General features: G+C 45.0%; 1 protein-coding gene across 3 annotated transcripts in view; it reads left to right on the forward strand.

Moving 5' to 3' along the window:
- The first annotated feature begins 761 nt into the window (after nt 1–761).
- LOC135542554 (cyclin-dependent kinase 15) overlaps nt 762–21978 on the forward strand; it is a 27053-nt gene continuing 5836 nt past the window's right edge. Inside the window, exons 1-11 of one of the 3 annotated variants that reach the window (XM_064969617.1) lie at nt 762–873; nt 1399–1579; nt 9321–9352; nt 12537–12677; nt 13387–13481; nt 16094–16173; nt 16373–16530; nt 16666–16789; nt 17156–17276; nt 18390–18483; nt 18789–18852. In XM_064969617.1, the coding sequence (XP_064825689.1) occupies nt 1534–1579; nt 9321–9352; nt 12537–12677; nt 13387–13481; nt 16094–16173; nt 16373–16530; nt 16666–16789; nt 17156–17276; nt 18390–18483; nt 18789–18852 (955 nt within the window). In that variant the 5' untranslated portion in view covers nt 762–873; nt 1399–1533. Of the gene's footprint in view, nt 874–1249; nt 1580–9320; nt 9353–10799; nt 11001–12536; nt 12678–13386; nt 13482–16093; nt 16174–16372; nt 16531–16665; nt 16790–17155; nt 17277–18389; nt 18484–18788; nt 18853–21978 lie in introns of those variants that run through there. The other 2 variants (XM_064969615.1, XM_064969614.1) reach the window with 2 other exon arrangements.

The following is a 21978-nucleotide window of genomic DNA, read 5'->3' on the forward strand; positions in this document are numbered from 1 at the left end:
TGTGCCATTGAAACACAGGAGTGATGGTTGCTGATAATGGGCCTCTGTACGCCTATGTAGATATTCCATAAATAGTCTGCCGTTTCCTGGTACAATTGTCATTTACAATATTAACAATGTCTACACTGTATTTCTAATCAATTTGATACTATTTTAATGGACAATTTGTTTTGCTTTTCTTTCAAAAACAAGGACATTTCTAAGTGACCCCAAACCTTTGAACGGTAGTGTATATTTTTGGCATATTTTAGCGTAGATGCTAATCTGCATCTACTACATTTACATTACATTTAAGTCATTTAGCAGACGCTCTTATCCAGAGCGACTTACAAATCTACTATAGTGTGGCCATCTTTGAATGCGTCAATGTTATTTTCTCATACTCTTTTGGGACTGTTATGATGAGTCCCCCAAAAAATTTGGGGAGTGAATCTGACTTTTAGTTCATGAGAAGATGTTTTATGATTATTCTAATCATTATCATTACATAATCAAATCTTAACATGCTTCATCATGGTAATGGCTGCGACGACCCTACAATGTTTCAAGTTGATAGGCCATTGTGAAGTGGCTTAACAAAATATTTATTTTAAATGGACATGTAAAATCTGATTTCCTGATTTGATCTATAACTCAGCCATCTCTTAACCAACCAAGTGTTTCTCAAACTAAGTGTTTTAGTGATGCACCACGGGGCTTACATACCAAACTTGGTGTTCTGTGGACTTATGGGTCATGGGAATTTTTTTTTTCAGCTTTTCCAAAATGTCCAAGATGGAGGAAAATCTATCCTGATGAACCTTATGGGTCCTTGACGCAAATTTGTTCAGCACGAGGAAAGACACCTACATTTCAAGCCTCAAGGTCAAACAGGTCGGTGAATAGGAGGGTGTAAGTGAGACTACTGGCCAATTGGTGCCATTGTTTTTGACCAAGTTACCCATAGCCTCTAGTTTCTGTGTACCAAATTAGATGTTGTTTTTTTAACCAATCTATGCTTGAGTTATTGGAATGAAGATGATCAAAAGTGTGGCTCACGTCCGCCCCAGGAGCCCACAGTACACACACACACATTAGTGACTCCCTGAACACAATACTCAAGCTCCAACCTTTCAAAACACACGGGCAGCCCCGGCTCTCTCCTCCACTGGGCAGAGTCTCCTACCTGACGCCACTGATTGGCTATTGAATGTTGTCTCACAGGCAGCAGAATAACTGGCAGCAGGGGGAGACAGGAAGAAAGGAGGGAGAGAGAGGGAGGATACAGTGCAATATCATGAGAGGGAGAGAGCAAAACAGAGAGAGTAATAGAGGAGGCAAGAGCACCTTCAGGCAGAAGGAGGAATAAGTAAAAATAGGAAAATCCTGTCTGTGCTGCTAAAGCTGTTTACATCCTAGGTTGCTGAAGACAAGGAGGGGCTGTGACTGAAGTGAGAGTGCTGCTCAAGCTGGGTCCAGTTCTAAGGATGCCCGGGGTGTAAGTGAGGTTCTATAGCGGTTCCACAGCACCACCAGGCAGGAACCAACGCTGGGATGCAGAACCTACGACATGCAGCCACGGAGGCTTTCCATCGCCTGGGTGAGTATCAGCCGAACCTACCCTCCCTAGAAACAGTACCACACTGACTCCAGTCGGGTTAGGGGATCGAACAGTGCTTGCTCAAGCTTTCTCATACCCACAAACAGTATTTACGGAGTTCTCGTTGGTATTAACCTGCTATGCTTATTGTGTTCCATCTTTGTACTATGCCAGATTCCAGGATACACTGCATGGGGAATGTACTGCATGTTACCTAGGGAACACAATACCTAACTTGTTGGCATGACAACTATCTTTACACATTCTACAGGTAATGACAGGCAGCAGCTCGTGAACAGGGTCAGATGTTGTAGCGTGGTATGTTGCCTTGTTCCAGGGATGAGGGCACCCCTAGGGACTGGACTGTTACAAGCGTCAGTAGCTTGGCATGGACTGGCAAGTTATATTGCTGATCTGCAGATGCAGCTAGGAAGCCCACGGCTTATTGAATAAAGTATAAAAATGATGATGAGCAGAGGGGCTGAGGAGACGAGAGGAGGAGAGGCAGCCCTAGTGGGAGCAGAGGGGTGTTTTGCTCGCTAAGTGGGAGAGGAAAGGGGTGAGGAGAGAGGTGAAGGATGAGGTAAGAAGCAGATGTTTTTCTCGCTGAGTGGAAGAGAAGATGGGAGAGGAGTGAGATGGTAACCCACATCTCCCCCAGGGTGGGTGCAGGTTGTCAGGGGGAAGGAAGGTAGACAGTTAAGGCATCAAGGTGCAGGTTGTCAGGGGGAAGGAAGGTAGACAGTTAAGGCATCAAGATGCAGGTTGTCAGGGGGAGGGAAGGTAGACAGCTAAGGCATCAAGGTGCAGGTTGTCAGGGGGAGGGAAGGTAGACAGCTAAGGCATCAAGGTGCAGGTTGTCAGGGGGAGGGAAGGTAGACAGCTAAGGCATCAAGGTGCAGGTTGTCAGGGGTAGGGAAGGTAGACAGCTAAGGCATCAAGGTGCAGGTTGTCAGGGGAGGGAAGGTAGACAGCTAAGGCATCAAGGTGCAGGTTGTCAGGGGAGGGAAGGTAGACAGCTAAGGCATCAAGGTGCAGGTTGTCAGGGGAGGGAAGGTAGACAGCTAAGGCATCAAGGTGCAGGTTGTCAGGGGGAAGGAAGGTAGACAGCTAAGGCATCAAGGTGCAGGTTGTCAGGGGGAAGGAAGGTAGACAGCTAAGGCATCAAGGTGCAGGTTGTCAGGGGGAGGGAAGGTAGACAGCTAAGGCATCAAGGTGCAGGTTGTCAGGGGGAGGGAAGGTAGACAGCTAAGGCATCAAGGTGCAGGTGGTTCCAGTTCCTAGGGGAGGTAGGTTGTCAGGGGGGATGGGTACTGGGTAGTTATAGTGCTGTTATACACTCAGGGTAGTTATAGTGCTGTTATACACTCAGGGTAGTTATAGTGCTGTGATACACTCAGGGTAGTTATAGTGCTGTTATACAGGCAAGGTAGATATAGTGCTGTTATACACTCAGGGTAGTTATAGTGCTGTTATACAGGCAAGGTAGATATAGTGCTGTTATACACTCAGGGTAGTTATAGTGCTGTTATACACTCAGGTTAGATATAGTGCTGTTATACACTCAGGGTAGTTATAGTGCTGTTATACACTCAGGGTAGATATAGTGCTGTTATACACTCAGGGTAGTTATAGTGCTGTTATACACTCAGGGTAGTTATAGTGCTGTTATACAGGCAAGGTAGATATAGTGCTGTTATACACTCAGGGTAGTTATAGTGCTGTTATACACTCAGGTTAGATATAGTGCTGTTATACACTCAGGGTAGTTATAGTGCTGTTATACACTCAGGGTAGATATAGTGCTGTTATACACTCAGGGTAGTTATAGTGCTGTTATACAGGCAAGGTAGATATAGTGCTGTTATACACTCAGGGTAGTTATAGTGCTGTTATACACTCAGGGTAGTTATAGTGCTGTTATACACTCAGGTTAGATATAGTGTTGTTATACACTCAGGGTAGTTATAGTGCTGTTATACACTCAGGGTAGATATAGTGCTGTTATACACTCAGGGTAGATATAGTGCTGTTATACACTCAGGGTAGATATAGTGCTGTTATACACTCAGGGTAGATATAGTGCTGTTATACACTCAGGGTAGATATAGTGCTGTTATACACTCAGGGTAGATATAGTGCTGTTATACACTCAGGGTAGTTATAGTGCTGTTATACACTCAGGGTAGTTATAGTGCTGTTATACACTCAGGGTAGTTATAGTGCTGTTATACACTCAGGGTAGATATAGTGCTGTTATACACTCAGGGTAGTTATAGTGCTGTTATACACTCAGGGTAGTTATAGTGCTGTTATACACTCAGGGTAGATATAGTGCTGTTATACACTCAGGGTAGTTATAGTGCTGTTATACACTCAGGGTAGTTATAGTGCTGTTATACACTCAGGGTAGATATAGTGCTGTTATACACTCAGGGTAGATATAGTGCTGTTATACACTCAGGGTAGTTATAGTGCTGTTATACACTCAGGGTAGATATAGTGCTGTTATACACTCAGGGTAGATATAGTGCTGTTATACACTCAGGGTAGATATAGTGCTGTTATACACTCAGGGTAGTTATAGTGCTGTTATACACTCAGGGTAGTTATAGTGCTGTTATACACTCGGTAGATATAGTGTTGTTATACACTCAGGGTAGTTATAGTGCTGTTATACACTCAGGGTAGTTATAGTGCTGTTATACACTCAGGGCAGTTATAGTGCTGTTATACACTCAGGGTAGATATAGTGCTGTTATACACTCGGTAGATATAGTGTTGTTATACACTCAGGGTAGATATAGTGCTGTTATACACTCAGGGTAGTTATAGTGCTGTTATACACTCAGGGTAGTTATAGTGCTGTTATACACTCAGGGTAGATATAGTGTTGTTATACACTCAGGGTAGTTATAGTGCTGTTATACACTCAGGGTAGTTATAGTGCTGTTATACACTCAGGGTAGATATAGTGCTGTTATACACTCAGGGTAGTTATAGTGTTGTTATACACTCAGGGTAGTTATAGTGCTGTTATACACTCAGGGTAGATATAGTGCTGTTATACACTCAGGGTAGATATAGTGTTGTTATACACTTGGTAGATATAGTGCTGTTATACACTCAGGGTAGATATAGTGCTGTTATACACTCAGGGTAGTTATAGTGCTGTTATACACTCAGGGTAAATATAGTGCTGTTATACACTCAGGGTAGATATAGTGCTGTTATACACTCAGGGTAGATATAGTGCTGTTATACACTCAGGGTAGATATAGTGTTGTTATACACTCGGTAGATATAGTGCTGTTATACACTCAGGGTAGTTATAGTGCTGTTATACACTCGGTAGTTATAGTGCTGTTATACACTCAGGGTAGTTATAGTGCTGTTATACACTCGGTAGATATAGTGCTGTTATACATTCAGGGTAGTTATAGTGCTGTTATACACTCAGGGTAGTTATAGTGCTGTTATACACTCGGTAGATATAGTGCTGTTATACATTCAGGGTAGTTATAGTGCTGTTATACACTCAGGGTAGTTATAGTGCTGTTATACACTCGGTAGATATAGTGCTGTTATACACTCAGGGTAGTTATAGTGCTGTTATACATTCAGGGTAGTTATAATGTTATAGTGCTGTTATACACTCAGGGTAGTTATAGTGCTGTTATACACTCGGTAGATATAGTGCTGTTATACATTCAGGGTTGTTATAGTGCTGTTATACACTCAGGGTAGTTATAATGTTATAGTGCTGTTATACACTCAGGGTAGTTATAGTGCTGTTATACACTCAGGGTAGATATAGTGCTGTTATACACTCAGGGTAGTTATAGTGCTGTTATACACTCAGGGTAGTTATAGTGCTGTTATACACTCAGGGTAGATATAGTGCTGTTATACACTCAGGGTAGTTATAGTGCTGTTATACACTCAGGGTAGTTATAGTGCTGTTATACACTCAGGGTAGATATAGTGATGTTATACACTCAGGGTAGTTATAGTGCTGTTATACACTCAGGGTAGTTATAGTGCTGTTATACACTCAGGGTAGTTATAGTGCTGTTATACACTCAGGGTAGTTATAATGTTATAGTGCTGTTATACACTCAGGGTAGATATAGTGCTGTTATACATTCAGGGTAGTTATAATGTTATAGTGCTGTTATACACTCAGGGTAGTTATAGTGCTGTTATACACTCGGTAGATATAGTGCTGGGAAAGCAGGATGCTGGTGGTTCTGTAGACGGAGATGAATAATTAATCATTCTCACAGCTGCAGTGTAAACAAAATAAAGCAAGTGCTCTGTAGTCCTCAGGGCAAATCTGTAAGGGGTCACTGCCAATTCAAATGCAATGGCTCGCCCTCCAACCAGTTTTTTCGCCACATTGGTTGTGTGTGGTTTGAATTGCAACTGTGCTAAGTCATTTTGTTATTGTACACAGACAGGACAGCCGATGTTCCTCCTCTCTCTTGCCCTGTCAGTTTGAACAAGGAAGTTGTTTTTTCTCTAATCTGAAGAGACTCGGATGTGCTTTGCACATTTCTGTCAGAGAGAGAGATCTGGTATCAGGAGGATGTACTGCTCAGCTGCTTGGCTTGGGAGCATATCTCACAGGATGTCCAAACGAGCGACCAACTCTACACTATTCAGAGAGGCTGATAGTATGTTTGTACATTAGGCTGCTAGTACACTGCTTCTACACGTGATCACATGTTTACTCATGTCTTGAATCAGTACCATTTTCCATGCATCCCACACAACACAGTATGATAGTATGCCAGAGGTAAGATTAAAGAGGAAAGTGCCAAGGCCAAAGCTCCAGTGTAGGCTAACCTAGAAGACTGGCTTTGAGAGGCACACGCCACAGGGCATTCCAATTCCAATAGAGCTCAGAGGAAATAGTATAAGAGCATCAATGACACATCGACTCCCCCCAAAAATGCCTCAACCTCAATTCATTGAGGAGTGGGTTCTTGAAGAATCCAATCTGTGTTTATGTGTGCTTTTTCCGCTTCGCTCTCTCTCTCTCTAACACATCCCATCCCCTCCTCAATACCCCCACTCCCCCCTGGGTGAGTTTGGACAATAGACAGCATTGCACCTTTTTTGAACTCCTCAAGCTGTACCTGTATGGTGTCTATCTGTGTGATGTCTATCTGTATGTGACTGTCTGGTAGACCTGGCTGGAGGGCTACAGCGGCTCCGTCCGGTGCACATATGCCTGCCTGGCCCTGAGGCTCCCAGGCTGCTCCCAGTGGGTAGTGGTTTAACCAGCTGCCTGGAGGCTGCCTTCCTGCCTGTCTGCCTGCCTGTGACAACTGTCCACCTCCAATAGTTAGGTCCCACTCTACTCTGCTCTGATCTGCCTCAGGAATACTGATGAGGGCTATGTATGTACGGGTCTGTATGAGGGTAAGATGGAGGGAGGAGGGTAGGTGGTGAATGGTGGGCTCGGCTCGGAGTGTGATGAGTGTCTGACTCTCTGTGCCTCCATCTCTCCTCCAAAAATAACCCTGACTGCAGTGACGTGCTGTACCAAGGCAGAGCTAGTAGCAATAATATAATATCCTAACCTTGAAGTGGTGAGAGGGTTAGACATTCCACTCCACACACAGCCTCTCCATGGGTCCCTAACATAGAAATAGACCTATGCCATAGAAATAGAATCCCTAGAACAGACATAGAACCTCAGACCATGGCATCATTGACTTGAATGGGGATACCCGTTCTTGGGATTCATTAAAAAAACAAATTTTTTTACCCCTTTTTCTCCCCAATTTCATGATATCCAATTGGTTGTTACAGTCTTGTCCCATCGCTGCAACTACGGACTCGGGTGAGGCGAAGGTCGAGACCCATGCGTCTTCTGAAACACGACCCTGCCAAGCCACACTGCTTCTCGACACACTGCTCGCTTAACCCAGAAGCCAGCCACACCAATGTGTCGGAGTAAACACCGAACTGGTGACCGCATTCAGCTTGCAGGCACCCAGCCCGCCACAAGGAGGCGCTAGAGCACGATGGAACAAGGACATCTCGGCCGGCCAAACCTTCCCATTACCCGGACGGCGCTGGGTCAATTGTGTGCCGCCTCATGGGTCTCCCGGTCACAGCCGGCTGTGACACAGCCTGGCATCGAGGCCGCATCTGTAGTGACACCTCAAGCACTGCGATGCAGTACCTTAGACCGCTGCACCACTCGGGAGGCCTCCGTTCTAGGAATTCTATTTCTATGGTGCCTACTTTACCTCACCTCAGTCAAATGCCCTTCAGTCAGTCATACCAGAACATCCATACTCCACGATGTCCTCTACTATACTGCTCAGATCATGACCTCCATTTCCTGGTTGCCATTCCTCGTTTCTACCCGATCTAATTGTAACTTGACTTTGTCAATGGCTGCACATGCTAGGCCAAGAGGAGTTTTAGTTAGTTGGATAAGGCAATGTGCCAGCTGTACTGTATTCTTCCAAGACAAATATATTTAGACTGGAACAGACTGGGTTTAATCATCCAATGTGTCCATTTTATAGATGTGGCTTTTATATGAACAACAACAACATACATTTATACCCTCAATAATTTCCCATATCAAATTGATATGATCAATTATTGACAAACAATTGTTGTTTTATATTACTGTATTCTATTCTGTTTACATACTATATGTGTTGCTATACAGAGAATAAGGCTTTCTGTAAAGCCTATTGTTATTGAAGTCAAGCAGCCCAAAGGTAATGTCTTGTCTGGATGGGTACATTGAAGCCTTCCCATTTAGAAGATAAGGAGCAGTCATGTTCCTGCAAACTTTGACTGTCACTTATGAGAAAGAGCTACCGATCCAGACTCTTCTCCAAGTTCTCTCTCGGTCATTGTGTGTCTTTCTTTCTGTCTCTCTCCTCGTCTGTCTGTGTCTCTCTCCAAGTCTCTCTGTCTCTCTCTGTCACTCCGTGTCTCTCTCTGTGTCTCTCTCTGTGTCTCTCTCTCTGTGTCTCACTTTGTGTCTCTCTCCAAGTCTCTAGGTGTCTCTGTCTGTCTCTCTGTGTCCCTCTCCAAGACTCTAGGTGTCTCTGTCTGTCTCTCTCCAAGTCTCTCTTTGTCTCTGTCTCTCTGTGTCTCTGGCTCTCGATCTGTCTCTCTCTCCCCAACTTATATCATCACTCACATGTCACACGCACACATTTTCATCTCTTTCTCCTGTCACTCATCCTCTCCCTCCTCATCCTCTCCTTCCTTCCCTGCTCCACTCCTCTCTCATTTGACATTTCTGCTCCACTTTTCACATTCCATTAGAATCTCCCAGCTACAGAATTGTACCACAGTGGACTTAAATTCTATCTTCAGCTGAATTCAGGATTATAAAGCACGATAACAGCAGTCGACATTGTAGCATCCTTGTAACACAGGATCTTAAAGTTTATGGTTTGGTCCAAATTGTTTTGGTCCAAATGTTCTATCCAAGTGTTCCAACCATGTGTCCTATCCAAGTTTTCTAACCATGTGTTCTAACCATGTGTCCTATCCAAGTGTTCCATCCATGTGTCCTATCCAAGTTTTCTTACCATGTGTTCTAACCATGTGTCCTATCCAAGTTTTCTAACCATGTGTTCTTACCATGTGTTCTAACCATGTGTCCTATCCAAGTTTTCTAACCATGTGTTCTATCCAAGTTAAGAACAAGTGTTCTATCTAAGTGTTCATGCTTTCTGTCTTTTGTTCTGGGCAGGTCTGAAGCAAAGACAGCTGGGATATGAGGAGGTAAGATACCCTATGTTATTGTCTGTGACCGAAACACTTACGAAATACTATTTTTAAGGGTCAGATTCGACTATGTATCATAAGAGTTTGAGACAGTTAGACATCCTTTGTTGTTCCTTCTCTCTGGTTCTCTCTGGCGTCCTCCGTCCCTCCTGGGGAGAGAGAAGATTAACAGAATAGTCAACACTGCCCCCTGCTGAGAAGAGTGGGAGAAGGAGAGGAAGCAAGAGAGAGAGAGAGCGAGAGAGAGGGAGGAGAGAGATGCTGTAGACACACACACTCCACCACCACCACTCAGCGTTTCTCCCACTGTCACGTTGAAGTTGGAGAGGCATTTCATTTCAAGGGCCATTAAGTCCTGTCTACCCCCATAGCGGAAAGAGCACCGTGAGATTCTACATTATACGTCTCTGAAAAGAAAGCGAGACAAAAATAGCCTTGCCTCCCCTCTGAGCTCGACATTCTGCTCTGTCCTGTCCTCTGCTACTAAAACTGTAATTATACTCTTTATGGAGCTAATTCCCATTTGCTGCTGCCCTACGTGGACCACTCAGCACTCCCAGAAAGCATCATTATGTGGTGGTACTAACTGCCCTGTGTCCTCCAAAACCTGCACAGAAATGTTATGTACTGTATTCAGTTAAGAAAATGTTTTGAGGGAGAAAAAAACCTGTTTTAAGAAAATGGGGAAAGTGAACCACAGAGAATAAAAGCTGCTCGTGGTTCAGATTGTCAGGTTATGGCGACTCTGTGGGAGACTGTTTTCACCCACTGGTCTCTCCTCTCACACGCAATCCTCCTCAGTCCTTACACCTCGCCCTCATACAGGCTGGGAATGGCTCTGGAGCTAACTGTGTTTTCGGCACGTCGAGACTTTCTGGAGGGGTGGATGAGCAATGAGCGATGGCGGTTGAGAGATAATTGAGGAATTCTATCAATCACTCGCCGTATTATATTCGGAATGCCCCGTGCACATATTTGGGATTCCATTGAATGAAATCCAAGAGAGGAAGATAGGGGAGAAGCCTCCAATGGTGTGTAGAGGAAATGAGACAGAACCCCTTCCCCCTCCACCAACCCCTAAATGGAACAGAAATAGAATGTTAATTCGTATAAAACCCTCAAATTAGATTTACCTCTGAGTTCCTCTCTGTCCCTTTCCTCTCTTTACACACACAAACACACATGCACACCGGGACACACTCGTCGTCTCTTCTCTCAGCTTGTGCTGACTTGAATGGACACTCTTGTTCAAATTAGGTCGAGGTCCATGGTGTTTCTGTTTGTCTGCTACTGGGACAGGGAGGGGGTCATGGGACTGTGCGATTGGAGCCAGACTCATGCTAGTCATATGAGCTTCAGCGCCAACCCACCACACCGAAAACAGGAAAAAGAGAGACAGAGAGGGGGGAGAGAGAAAGTTTCTAGGAAGTGAGAGAGGAGGAAGATGGAGGATTTGAGATGGAGGGTCAGGGCCATGGCTGCTGTGTGTGTCCGGAATTGCTGCTGGTGCTGTGTTGAGGTCGAAGAAGATGGAGAAAGAGGGGAGGAGAAGGAGGAGGGAAGGGAGGAGGAGCAAGAGGAGGAGGGAATGGAGGAGTCCCCATCTCCAAAGAGCAGGAGTGTCGCGTCCTTACCATCTGCTGAGGTAGCAGTGAACGTGTGTGTGTGTGTCTGTGTCTGTGTCTTATTCTGCAGACTTGGTTAGGGTGATGTCTGGTGCCACTGTGTTATTACTGTCAGTGTCCTTGGATTATCACACTGACACTGAGTGTCATGATGTCAATGTTGTGGTGACTTTCGTGATATGTCTCCGTCTGTCAGTGTGCCCTGTGCACACCTCCAAATAGGTTCAGTGAAACGCTCCTGACGGGGAATTCTCTCTCGGAAAGCGCCACTACTCCACTTCTCTCGGGGTAGGCAGGGATTCTTTCAGCTAGCTTGTGAGTTTTTGTTTTTATGCCAAAGTTGGAAGCAAAGCTGGTGGGTAATGTATTCTAGCTGACAAGCTACAAGATGGCCAGTTACAATAATAGATGTGTCATCACAACAGCGGGCTGCGTGTCTCTCTAGGCCCTGGAGGGATGTGAGCTCTTTTTCTCCGCCCACGCCTGTCCACAACATTCAGAGAATCCACACATTCTGCCGTGTCTAACAAATGTATTTTGGGAAAAGGTGCCGTTGACAGGAACAGAGGAAAGCAATTCCATTGAATAGCGTAGACCCTGACGGTGGCGAGGTGATGGATGACGTTCCCATGGGACATCACAGGCCTCTGTATCAGCACAGCTCACATTGAAACGTCCTGTACTCTACTGTGACTTTTACACTGAGTACACAAAACATTAGGACCCCCCCCCCCCTTCTGCCTTCAGAACAGCCTAAATTTGTCAGGACATGGACTCTACAAGGTGTCAGAAGCCTTCCACAGGGATGCTGGTCTATATTGACTCCAAGGCCTCCCACAGTTGTGTCAAGTTGGCTGGATATCCTTTCGGGGGTGGACCATTTGTGATACACACGGGAACCTGCAGTTCTCGACACTGCGCCTGGCACCTACTACCATATCCCCGGTCAAAGGCACTTCAGTAATTTGTCTTGCCAATTCACTCTCTGAATGGCACACGTACACAATCCTTGTCTCAATTGTCCCCAAGGATGAAAAATACTTCCTGTCTCCTCCCCTTCATCTACACTGACATCAATAAGGGATCAAAGCTTTCACCTGGCTTCACCAGTCAGTCTATGTTGTGGAAAGAGCAGGTGTCCTTCATGTTTTGTATGCTCAGGGTTCACTGTATCTTTCATCATGTTAGTTACAGTTGGTGGGGAGGCTGAGAAACTTTTCAACCCACAACAGTCTACCCACAATATTGCCTCTTGTGTCCGTCTCTGTCTCTCTCTCTCTCTCCTGTCTGTCTATTCCCTGTCTCTGTCTTTGTCTCTGTCTCTGTCTCTGTCTCTGTCTCTGTCTCTCTCTCTCTCTCTCTCTCTCCTGTCTGTCTCTCTATTCTGTCTCTGTCTCTCTCTGTCTCTGTCTCTATCTCTCTGTCTCTGTCTCTCTCTCTCTCTCCTGTCTGTCTATTCTCTCTCTCTGTCTCTCTCTGTCTCTCTCTCTGTCTCTCTCTCTCTCTCTCTCTCTCTCTCTCCTGTATCTCTATTCTCTCTCCTTAAACCTGGCCAGTTGGATGAGGCAGACCCGTCCTACTCCAAGCCCCAGCCTCACTGGTTCCACACGCTGCAGGTCCGCAGGCTGACTGTCCAGAGAGGACGCAGCAACAGTGACCCTATGGGGGGAAAGAGTTTCGATCAGGACTTCCAATGGGTGAGCACTGGGAAGTTTAGCCTGGTTCCAGATCTGTTATCAAATCACATTTATTGGTCACATACACATGGTTAGCAGATGTTATTGCGGGTGTAGCGAAATGCTTGTGCTTCTAGTTCCAATAGTGCGGTGATATCTAACAAGCAATCTAACAATTCCCCAACAACTACCTAATACACACAAATCTAAGTAAAGGGATGGAATAAGAATATGTACATATACATATGAGATGAGTAATGACCGAGCGGCATGGGCAAGATGCAGTAGATGGTATAAAATACAGTTTATACATATGAGATGAGTAATGCAAGATATGTCAACATCATTATTAAAGTGGCATTAATAAAGTAACTTGTGATCCATTTGTTAGAGTAGGCCAATGATTTCAAGTTGGTATGTAGGCAGCAGCCTCTCTCTGTGTTAGTGACGGCTGTTTAACAGTCTGATGGCCTTGAGATAGAAGCTGTATTTCAGTCTCTCGGTCCCAGCTTTGATGCACCTGTATGATTTACTATGGTGTGTGACAATGGCTTTAGGATTTGGCAAGATGGTACAAACAGATCTGGGATCAGGCTTGGTGAGGTAGGTGGCACCTGGTTATATCTGTAATGTACCTGCAGTCACCGCACTCTGTCAATAGGAAGATGTACTGTAAATGTTTGAGGTCGGCACCTTACCCCACCTAACACACTTGTGTCCGTCCTCACAGAAAACCGGCCTACAGTTTGGCACAGTCAACTCCTACCTGAACCTGGAGAAGATAGGGGAAGGGACATACGCTACAGTCTACAAGGGCATCAGCCGGTCAGTATCAATCAATCGATCAGTTGTCATCGAGTGCTTATGCAGTAAGCCGACCTTGACCCCGAAGAGCAAGCGGAATCTGAAGTCCGTACAGGTGCTATAAGCTGTAAGACATTACCACAACTCAACACTGATGAACAGCTCAATAATTACGTCGCCCACCCTGACAACGTCCAATAGGACAGTGTAGTCGTTCGTCTATGACACATCTTTTACATTATCCCTACAAACTAGACCGCTATGTCAGCTGGTATTGATTTGACTGACCCTGTTTGCCCCCTGTGCTGTTCGTTTGACGAAGGACAATGCGTTTTTGTGAAGATCTATTGGACGGTTCTACGCTAACGAGCGCAGAGCATATAAAGCCTCTCACAGTGGTCTCACTTTATATGGTCAACCAGCACACAGCCGAGGCTGCCAGAGGTTACGTCACAGATGGAACAGATATTTCACCGGATGTACAAATGTGAAGCATCCGCTTGGCGTTTCCACTCACTACCAAATATGGTAGTGAGAGGAAACCCAGTGGCTGGCGGTGGGAGAAGATGGGAACGAGATGGATTTTGGCCGACATTCTGTTATTTTACTCATCGATGAAACATTTGATCTCAATACAGTTTATGGTTCCCAAAAGTATAATCTGTTACGAATAGAGTGGACTAAGTTTTGTAGACTTTACCCTTTGCCAAAGTTTTTAAAAACTGCATTGTTTAGAATGCGAATTTAGTTATTGCATATGAACACTTCACAGAGTAGGCTTTCCCTAATGGAAATATGCACATGTATGCTAGAACGTGACAATAGGATCTCACTAGCTTGTGCTTGGCTCTGCCCACCTCCTTGCTCCGCCCACTATGACTAATTTGTTCCCATTTGAAATGACAGCCTGTGGTCTGTCTTGCTTTAGTTATATAAATCTTTGGTGATGTTATGCTAGTGTTCTGGACAGAGAGCTTTATTAACTCATAAAGTCAGATTCCAGAAGACCAGGCAGAGAGCTTTATTAACTCATAAAGTCAGACTCCAGAAGACCAGGCAGAGAGATTTATTAACTCATAAAGTCCGACTCCAGAAGACCAGGCAGAGAGCTTTATTAACTCATAAAGTCAGATTCCAGAAGACCAGACAGAGAGCTTTATTAACTCATCAAGTCAGACTCCAGAAGACCAGGCAGAGAGCTTTATTAACTCATCAAGTCAGACTCCAGAAGACCAGGCAGAGAGCTTTATTAACTCATAAAGTCAGACTCCAGAAGACCAGGCAGAGAGCTTTATTAACTCATAAAGTCAGACTCCAGAAGACCAGGCAGAGAGCTTTATTAACTCATAAAGTCAGACTCCAGAAGACCAGGCAGAGAGCTTTATTAACTCATCAAGTCAGACTCCAGAAGACCAGGCAGAGAGCTTTATTAACTCATCAAGTCAGACTCCAGAAGACCAGGCAGAGAGCTTTATTAACTCATAAAGTCAGACTCCAGAAGACCAGGCAGAGAGCTTTATTAACTCATCAAGTCAGACTCCAGAAGACCAGGCAGAGAGCTTTATTAACTCATCAAGTCAGACTCCAGAAGACCAGGCAGAGAGCTTTATTAACTCATCAAGTCAGACTCCAGAAGACCAGGCAGAGAGCTTTATTAACTCATCAAGTCAGACTCCAGAAGACCAGGCAGAGAGCTTTATTAACTCATAAAGTCAGACTCCAGAAGACCAGGCAGAGAGATTTATTAACTCATAAAGTCCGACTCCAGAAGACCAGGCAGAGAGCTTTATTAACTCATAAAGTCAGATTCCAGAAGACCAGACAGAGAGCTTTATTAACTCATCAAGTCAGACTCCAGAAGACCAGGCAGAGAGCTTTATTAACTCATAAAGTCAGACTCCAGAAGACCAGGCAGAGAGATTTATTAACTCATAAAGTCCGACTCCAGAAGACCAGGCAGAGAGCTTTATTAACTCATAAAGTCAGATTCCAGAAGACCAGACAGAGAGCTTTATTAACTCATCAAGTCAGACTCCAGAAGACCAGGCAGAGAGCTTTATTAACTCATCAAGTCAGACTCCAGAAGACCAGGCAGAGAGCTTTATTAACTCATAAAGTCAGACTCCAGAAGACCAGGCAGAGAGCTTTATTAACTCATAAAGTCAGATTCCAGAAGACCAGACAGAGAGCTTTATTAACTCATAAAGTCAGATTCCAGAAGACCAGACAGAGAGCTTTATTAACTCATCAAGTCAGACTCCAGAAGACCAGGCAGAGAGCTTTATTAACTCATAAAGTCAGACTCCAGAAGACCAGGCAGAGAGCTTTATTAACTCATAAAGTCAGACTCCAGGAGACCAGGCAGAGAGCTGCCAAAAGCCACAGCTGCGCTAAGATAAAGAGTTTTTCGGTCGGGTAGGAGATGTGATTTAATTGGTTGGCAGCAATGGAGGGCGAGGTGCGTTTGAGTTTTTCATTGACATTTACTGAGGTCATGAATTGTATCTCTCCATTATAAATTATAATAGATGACTGTATTTGCCTGTAATACTATATTTGCCTGTATCTCCTCACCATAACTGAGCTGTGGTGGAGTTCACTCTCTCTGTTACTCTCCTCTACTCTGCCCTCAGGATAAACGGGCACCTGGTGGCCTTGAAGGTGATCCGTATGAAGACTGAAGAAGGCGTACCATTCACTGCCATCCGGGAGGGTGAGAGCTTTTCCAGGAGGCAGATACTGTGCATGCAAAACAGGATTGATCCTTTCGATGTCTCAGAGTACCTCCCGGGAGATGAACTGAAGTCAGGTCATGTTAGCATTGGCATGTTTAGGAGAATTGCCTGTGCTTATCATATTCCATTCCCACTGTGAACAAAGTGAATTGGTATTCGCTCTGTGTCTCTGTCCAGCTTCCCTCCTGAAAGGCCTGAAACACGCCAACATTGTCCTGCTCCATGACATCATCCACACCAAAGAGGACCTCACATTTGTCTTTGAGTACGTACAAACAGACTTGGCTGAGTATATGACGCAGCACCCAGGGGGCTTGCATTCCTACAATGTCAGGGTAAGTTTTCCCTCTCACCCGAAAATCTGTCCTCTTGTTTTTTCAATTGTTTTAATTGTTCACCGTTGACCATACTCTTCCTGCATGTCTGTCTGTGTGCCTGTCTGTCTGTATGTATGTATGTATGTCCATCAGATCTTCATGTTCCAGCTACTGCGGGGTCTGTCCTACATCCACGGTCGGAGGATCCTGCACCGGGACCTCAAACCCCAGAACCTGCTCATCAGCTACCTGGGGGAGCTCAAACTGGCTGACTTCGGTAAACCCAAACCCCTAGCTTTATGTCCACATTCCGGTTCAACACTAATCCTAGTCTGAACCACAACCCTAATCCTAGCTTCGTGTCCAGATCCCAGTTCAACCCTAACCCACAACCCCCTAACCCTAGCCAACCCCTCCACACCCTCTGAAGTTCCTGCTAGTCCAGCTATCATCTGAAGAAACCTATGGTGGCAGTCCCCAAACTAACCCACATATGTAACGTTAGCTCCACATGGTGAAGCTCTGTTAATAACTCTCTCTTTATAATGTGTCATTTGGTCATGTATACAGGTGGTGTTATGTCTATGTTATATGTGGTATTGTATTCATGTTATAACTATATGGTCCCGTCTGTATCCACTAGGGCTGGCCCGGTCCAAGTCCATCCCATGCCAGACCTATTCGTCTGAGGTGGTGACTCTGTGGTACCGGCCTCCTGATGTCCTACTGGGTTCCACTGATTACTCCACTGCTCTGGACATCTGGTGAGTGGACTGGACATAGTTGGACATATCTGGACAGGGTCTGAACATCCTCCATAACCACTGGGCAGCTTTTTCCCACTGGGCAGACAGATCTGAACCCACTAGCACTGAACCAGAATAACACCAGAATACCACTGGACCACACTGTTCTAGAGATGAAATAACTACTTAGACCACTGTGTCATGGGGTTATCTAGACAACTGGGGGCTCGGGGGGAAAAGCCGTGGTCAAATCATGACGTCAGTGATCTTCAGGTCGGAAGGTCAGAGCTCTAGAAAGATGCTTGAGTTTCCAACTCGGAGTTCCGGGTTGGATGACCGTTCAAAAAGATTTTCCCTAGTCGGAGCTGTTTTTTTCCCAGAGTTCCCGGTTGTCTTGAACGCACTGAAGGCTGAGATTTCCTAGTTCCCAGTTCCCCGTTGTTTTGAGCGCGGCACCAGTGGTGGTGTTAGAGTAGCTGTCATTAGTGTTGCCATTAGTACTCTCCTACAGAGTGAGTTACGTCTGGTTGGCTCAGAGAATGTTGCGTGTTCAGAAGAGTTTAATCTCTTGGCCTTCGTCTAACGATGTTTTGGTGCCATACTGAAAATCAAACGTTTCGAGTTGCTCTCCTAAGCAAAATATTATATCCCCCCCAGAGTTAAAGGAATTTTGTACTAATGAATAGCATAAGCGTTGGTATAAACCATCCTGTGCATTAATGTTAATGATATCTGGGCAGGTTTCTATTTGACCTTTTCCAAATAGAAGAGGTTGGGACCACATGTTGTTTATGGACTTTGAATACAAAGAGAAATGTAGCAACAGGGTAGTATTTTAACAGCAATAATCCAAATGGGTTGGCCATAACCTAGGTATTTGCTTTCGTGTTGTATATTTTGGACGGTTTTAATATTTTACCAAGGATACCATTTTGAATCCATCCCCTTTTTCTACGCTATCTTTTGCCCTCGATGAATAGACTGCTTAGGATACAAAACCTACCCTTGGTTTTTACCAAAGTAGTTCACTTATTGTGCCGATTATGAGGTGCTGAAGAATGATGTCCCGTCCTTCTCTCTCTTTTCACTGATTTCTTAAATGACTTCTCTCAATCCTGTGTTGTCTTCCAGGGGAGCTGGATGCATCTTCATTGAGATGCTCCAGGGAACGCCAGCCTTTCCAGGGGTGGCAGACGTCTTTGAGCAGCTGCAGAAAATATGGGCTGTGAGAATGATCCCCCTTTCACTCTTTTCAATGGCATCGTCCTCTCTACACTCTTTGGAAAAATGTGCTATCTAGAACCTCAACGGGTTCTTCGGCTGTCCACATAGGAGAACCCTTTGAAGAACCCATTTTAGTTCCAGGTAGAACCTTTCTACGGTGGGTTCTTCATGGAACCCGAAAGCATTTTCCTATGGGGACAGACGAAGAACTCCTTTGGAAGCCTTTTTTCTAAGAGTGTAGATCCATAAAAACTATTAGAGATGACGGTTGATTTCTCACTCTGGGCCCTTTCTGTCTGTCTGCAGGTCGTAGGGGTCCCGACTGAGGAGACGTGGCCAGGAGTGAACGAGCTGCCCAACTTCAGACCAGGTCAGAACCTCTTCATCCCTTTCATCCTCCTCCACCCTCATGACTATTACAATAATCCAATCTATGTGCTGCTGAGAAAATAGAGTCATTCCCATTGGGTCAGAGAACAGTCAGGGAGGGATTAGTTTGGGTAATCTACATTCTAATCTACACACGTAAGAAATTCGACATAAACCACAGCAGACAAGTCTCGTGGTTTGCTGTGTGGCTCATCCCTAACCACTAGGGGGCAGCAGAAGTCAATGAGATACATTTTTATTGTGGTTGCATGGGACTGTGGGTCTATTTGTCTATGGTACTACTTTTGCTTTCCAGACTCGTGGCATTTAAGACGGCTGTGGGAAGAGAGTATTTTCTAAAGCTCTTCCTAAAGCACTGTGGTCCAAGAGAGTTGAGATGCATGACGTGTGGCCGACAAACACACCTGCGAGAGGAGTCCGTGTGAAGGCTATGTGTGGGAGTTAACTCTTTGGTCAGAGAGAATGATGACAGGAACGGCAAAGACCTTCAAAAAATACTGTGTGGTTTTGGACAGAGCTCTACTCCTCTGACCTGCCTATGCTGATCTCTCACTTTCACCTTGTAAACCACGCTCAACGACACCATACCCAGCTGTGTGTACTTGTCAGTCTTTTATACTCTTCCATCCAACCCTGAGATTTAAACGTCATGCTGAGTCGAACCTGAGTCAGCCTGTCTTCCCAGTCTTCCAGTAATGGGCTACAAAGGGAGTTCGAGGGTGACATATTTCACGTGTGTGTGTGTGTGTGTGTGTTTAACTATACTATACAAGAATAGTAAGCAAACAAACATTTGACCAACTGGGGACATTTTGTTGGTCCCCACAAGTTGAAGTGCTTTTCCTAGGGGGTTTAGTGTTAAAGTTAGAATTAGTGTTAGAGTTAGGAGCTAGGACTAAGGTTAGGTTTTGGGGTTAAGGTTAGATTTTGGCGTTAGGGTTAGGGGTTAGGGAAAATAGCATTTTGAAGGACTGAATTGCGTGTCCCCACAAGGTTAGTTTTACGTGTGTGTGTGTGTGTGTTTGTGTGTGTGTGTGTGTGTGTGTGTGTGTGTGTGTGTGTGTGTGTGTGTGTGTGTGTGTGTGTGTGTGTGTGTGTGTGTGTGTGGTGCAGAAAATATGGGTTACTCTCTGTCTCTGCTAATTCCTCCCCTACAAGACCCATAGGAATTCAAAACCTCAGACTGTTAAAGTCTTAAAGTTCCTCAGCAAACATTAATAAATAAACATAAGATTCATAAATGCTGAATAAATGCATAGATGAATCTCCAAACGACACAGTGGGTCCTGTCTGCGCTGCCCCATGCAGTTCAATAAGGGCTCTGACATTGGTTGGGGGTGATGAGATGGGGAGAGAAGATGGGCTAGTAGAAAGGTCTGGCAGTATAAGAGAGAACGTTCTGTATAAAATATGTGTAAAGCAAACAGAGCGGTGAGGCTGGGAGATGAGAAGACAGACACGTCAGGCAGATGCTTGTACACACTAGAGTATGTGAGCGGAGTGGAGCTGGAGCGGAGCGAGGAGCAGAGCGTGCCCAATTTGACTGGAGCGTGGAGCGAGATTCTCAAAGACTGGAGCGTCGGTCTTCTCACCCGCTCCAATTTCGCTCCGGTAGCGCTCACTTTACGAGCTCAGTGCAAAAATGCTTTCATTTTTTGTTTAATTTGTATTTCATTCTAAGTCACAGCCTATATGCACAATTTATAGACTATAATGATTAAATACAACAAAATGTTATTTAAATGCGGAGCACTTTATGTCCCTAACAGCCTATGGTGTCGCACTCACAGATGCTTCACAATGTATTTCTTTTTGTAGGCTATAGCCTTGAAATCATTGAGATAATATAGCCAAAATAATTCATTTTAGTTCCTTCTTAGGCTTTCTGTCTGTCTCCTGACCTATTTATAGTGTTCTTATGCGGTTTAAATATGGCATTCTTACATTCACCTCTTCATGTTTATTCAAATACTTGGTTTGATTTCAATACTTAAAAACCAATTGGTAGGTCCAGGTTGTCACAAAAATAGATGGGTGTTAGTTAAATCGTGATTTTAGTGAATGGAGTGAATTTGGTGTGACATTTTATTGCTCTCCCTATGAGCCCAGAGCGGTTTTTAGCTGAGCAGTATGAAAGCCCATGGAGCATTAGAGCAGTGTGCAAGCACCAACTCCAGCAATGAGCGGGATTTCCAACTGCTCAACCCCGCTCACTTGCTCTGATACACACACACACACACACACACACAAACAGGAAAGAGAGTGAGCCAGACAGCTTTCTATGCCTTGTCTGTGTGAGGTTGGCAATATGGGCATGAAGGACGGCTGGACTTAGAACCTCTGTGTCTGACAGCTATAGACTCAAACATATTGTACCAATCTGCTGTGTTTGGGATGGCGAACGAGTTGACATAAGGGGAAAACAGCAGTGCGGGGGGGGGCAGGCGTGCGTGTGCGCATGCACGTTACTGTGGTGTTTTAGGACACCCCCCTTGCGTGGGAATGACCCTAGCTAGGTATCTCCTCCTCTCCCTCCTGGCTAGCTCCCTGCCTGGCCCCCTGACTGCTGCTGGCTCCACTGGGCCTCTCCAGATGTGGGAGCTGAATGGACCAATAGATGAAGGCCTGGGCAGCTTTCAGCAGGGCAGAGCGGGTGGCCAGCACAGAACAGGGAGAGGCCAAGAAGGGAAGAGGGAAAATATTGGGAAAATATTCCTTCAGTGACCTGACTGGCCAGGGGAAAGCGATAGCTAGCCCGTACTATAGAGAACGCTTGTCTAAAAATGTATGTTTGTTTATGCACCGTTGCACCCTGCAGGAGAGACTGAGCGCATACATTTCTTTAAAAAAATGTGTTTTTATTTTCAAACAGTTTAATCTCCACGGTTGACTATTAATTCATCATGGAGCATCGGGGCTGTCCAAAAGCATCGGCTATCCAACCGTTAAAACACTCTCATTAAAACTCTACGCCAGGGCCCAGAAACCACAAATTGCGATCAGTAGTGCCAAAGCATGTTTCACTTAGTCTACCCGCCAGGATACCATAGCTGTAGCATTAATCATCAAAGAGAACAGATCTACTTTACCGTAAGTTTACACAGAT

Source organism: Oncorhynchus masou, chromosome 6, assembly GCF_036934945.1.
Source record: "Oncorhynchus masou masou isolate Uvic2021 chromosome 6, UVic_Omas_1.1, whole genome shotgun sequence".
Taxonomy (NCBI): Eukaryota; Metazoa; Chordata; class Actinopteri; order Salmoniformes; family Salmonidae; genus Oncorhynchus; species Oncorhynchus masou.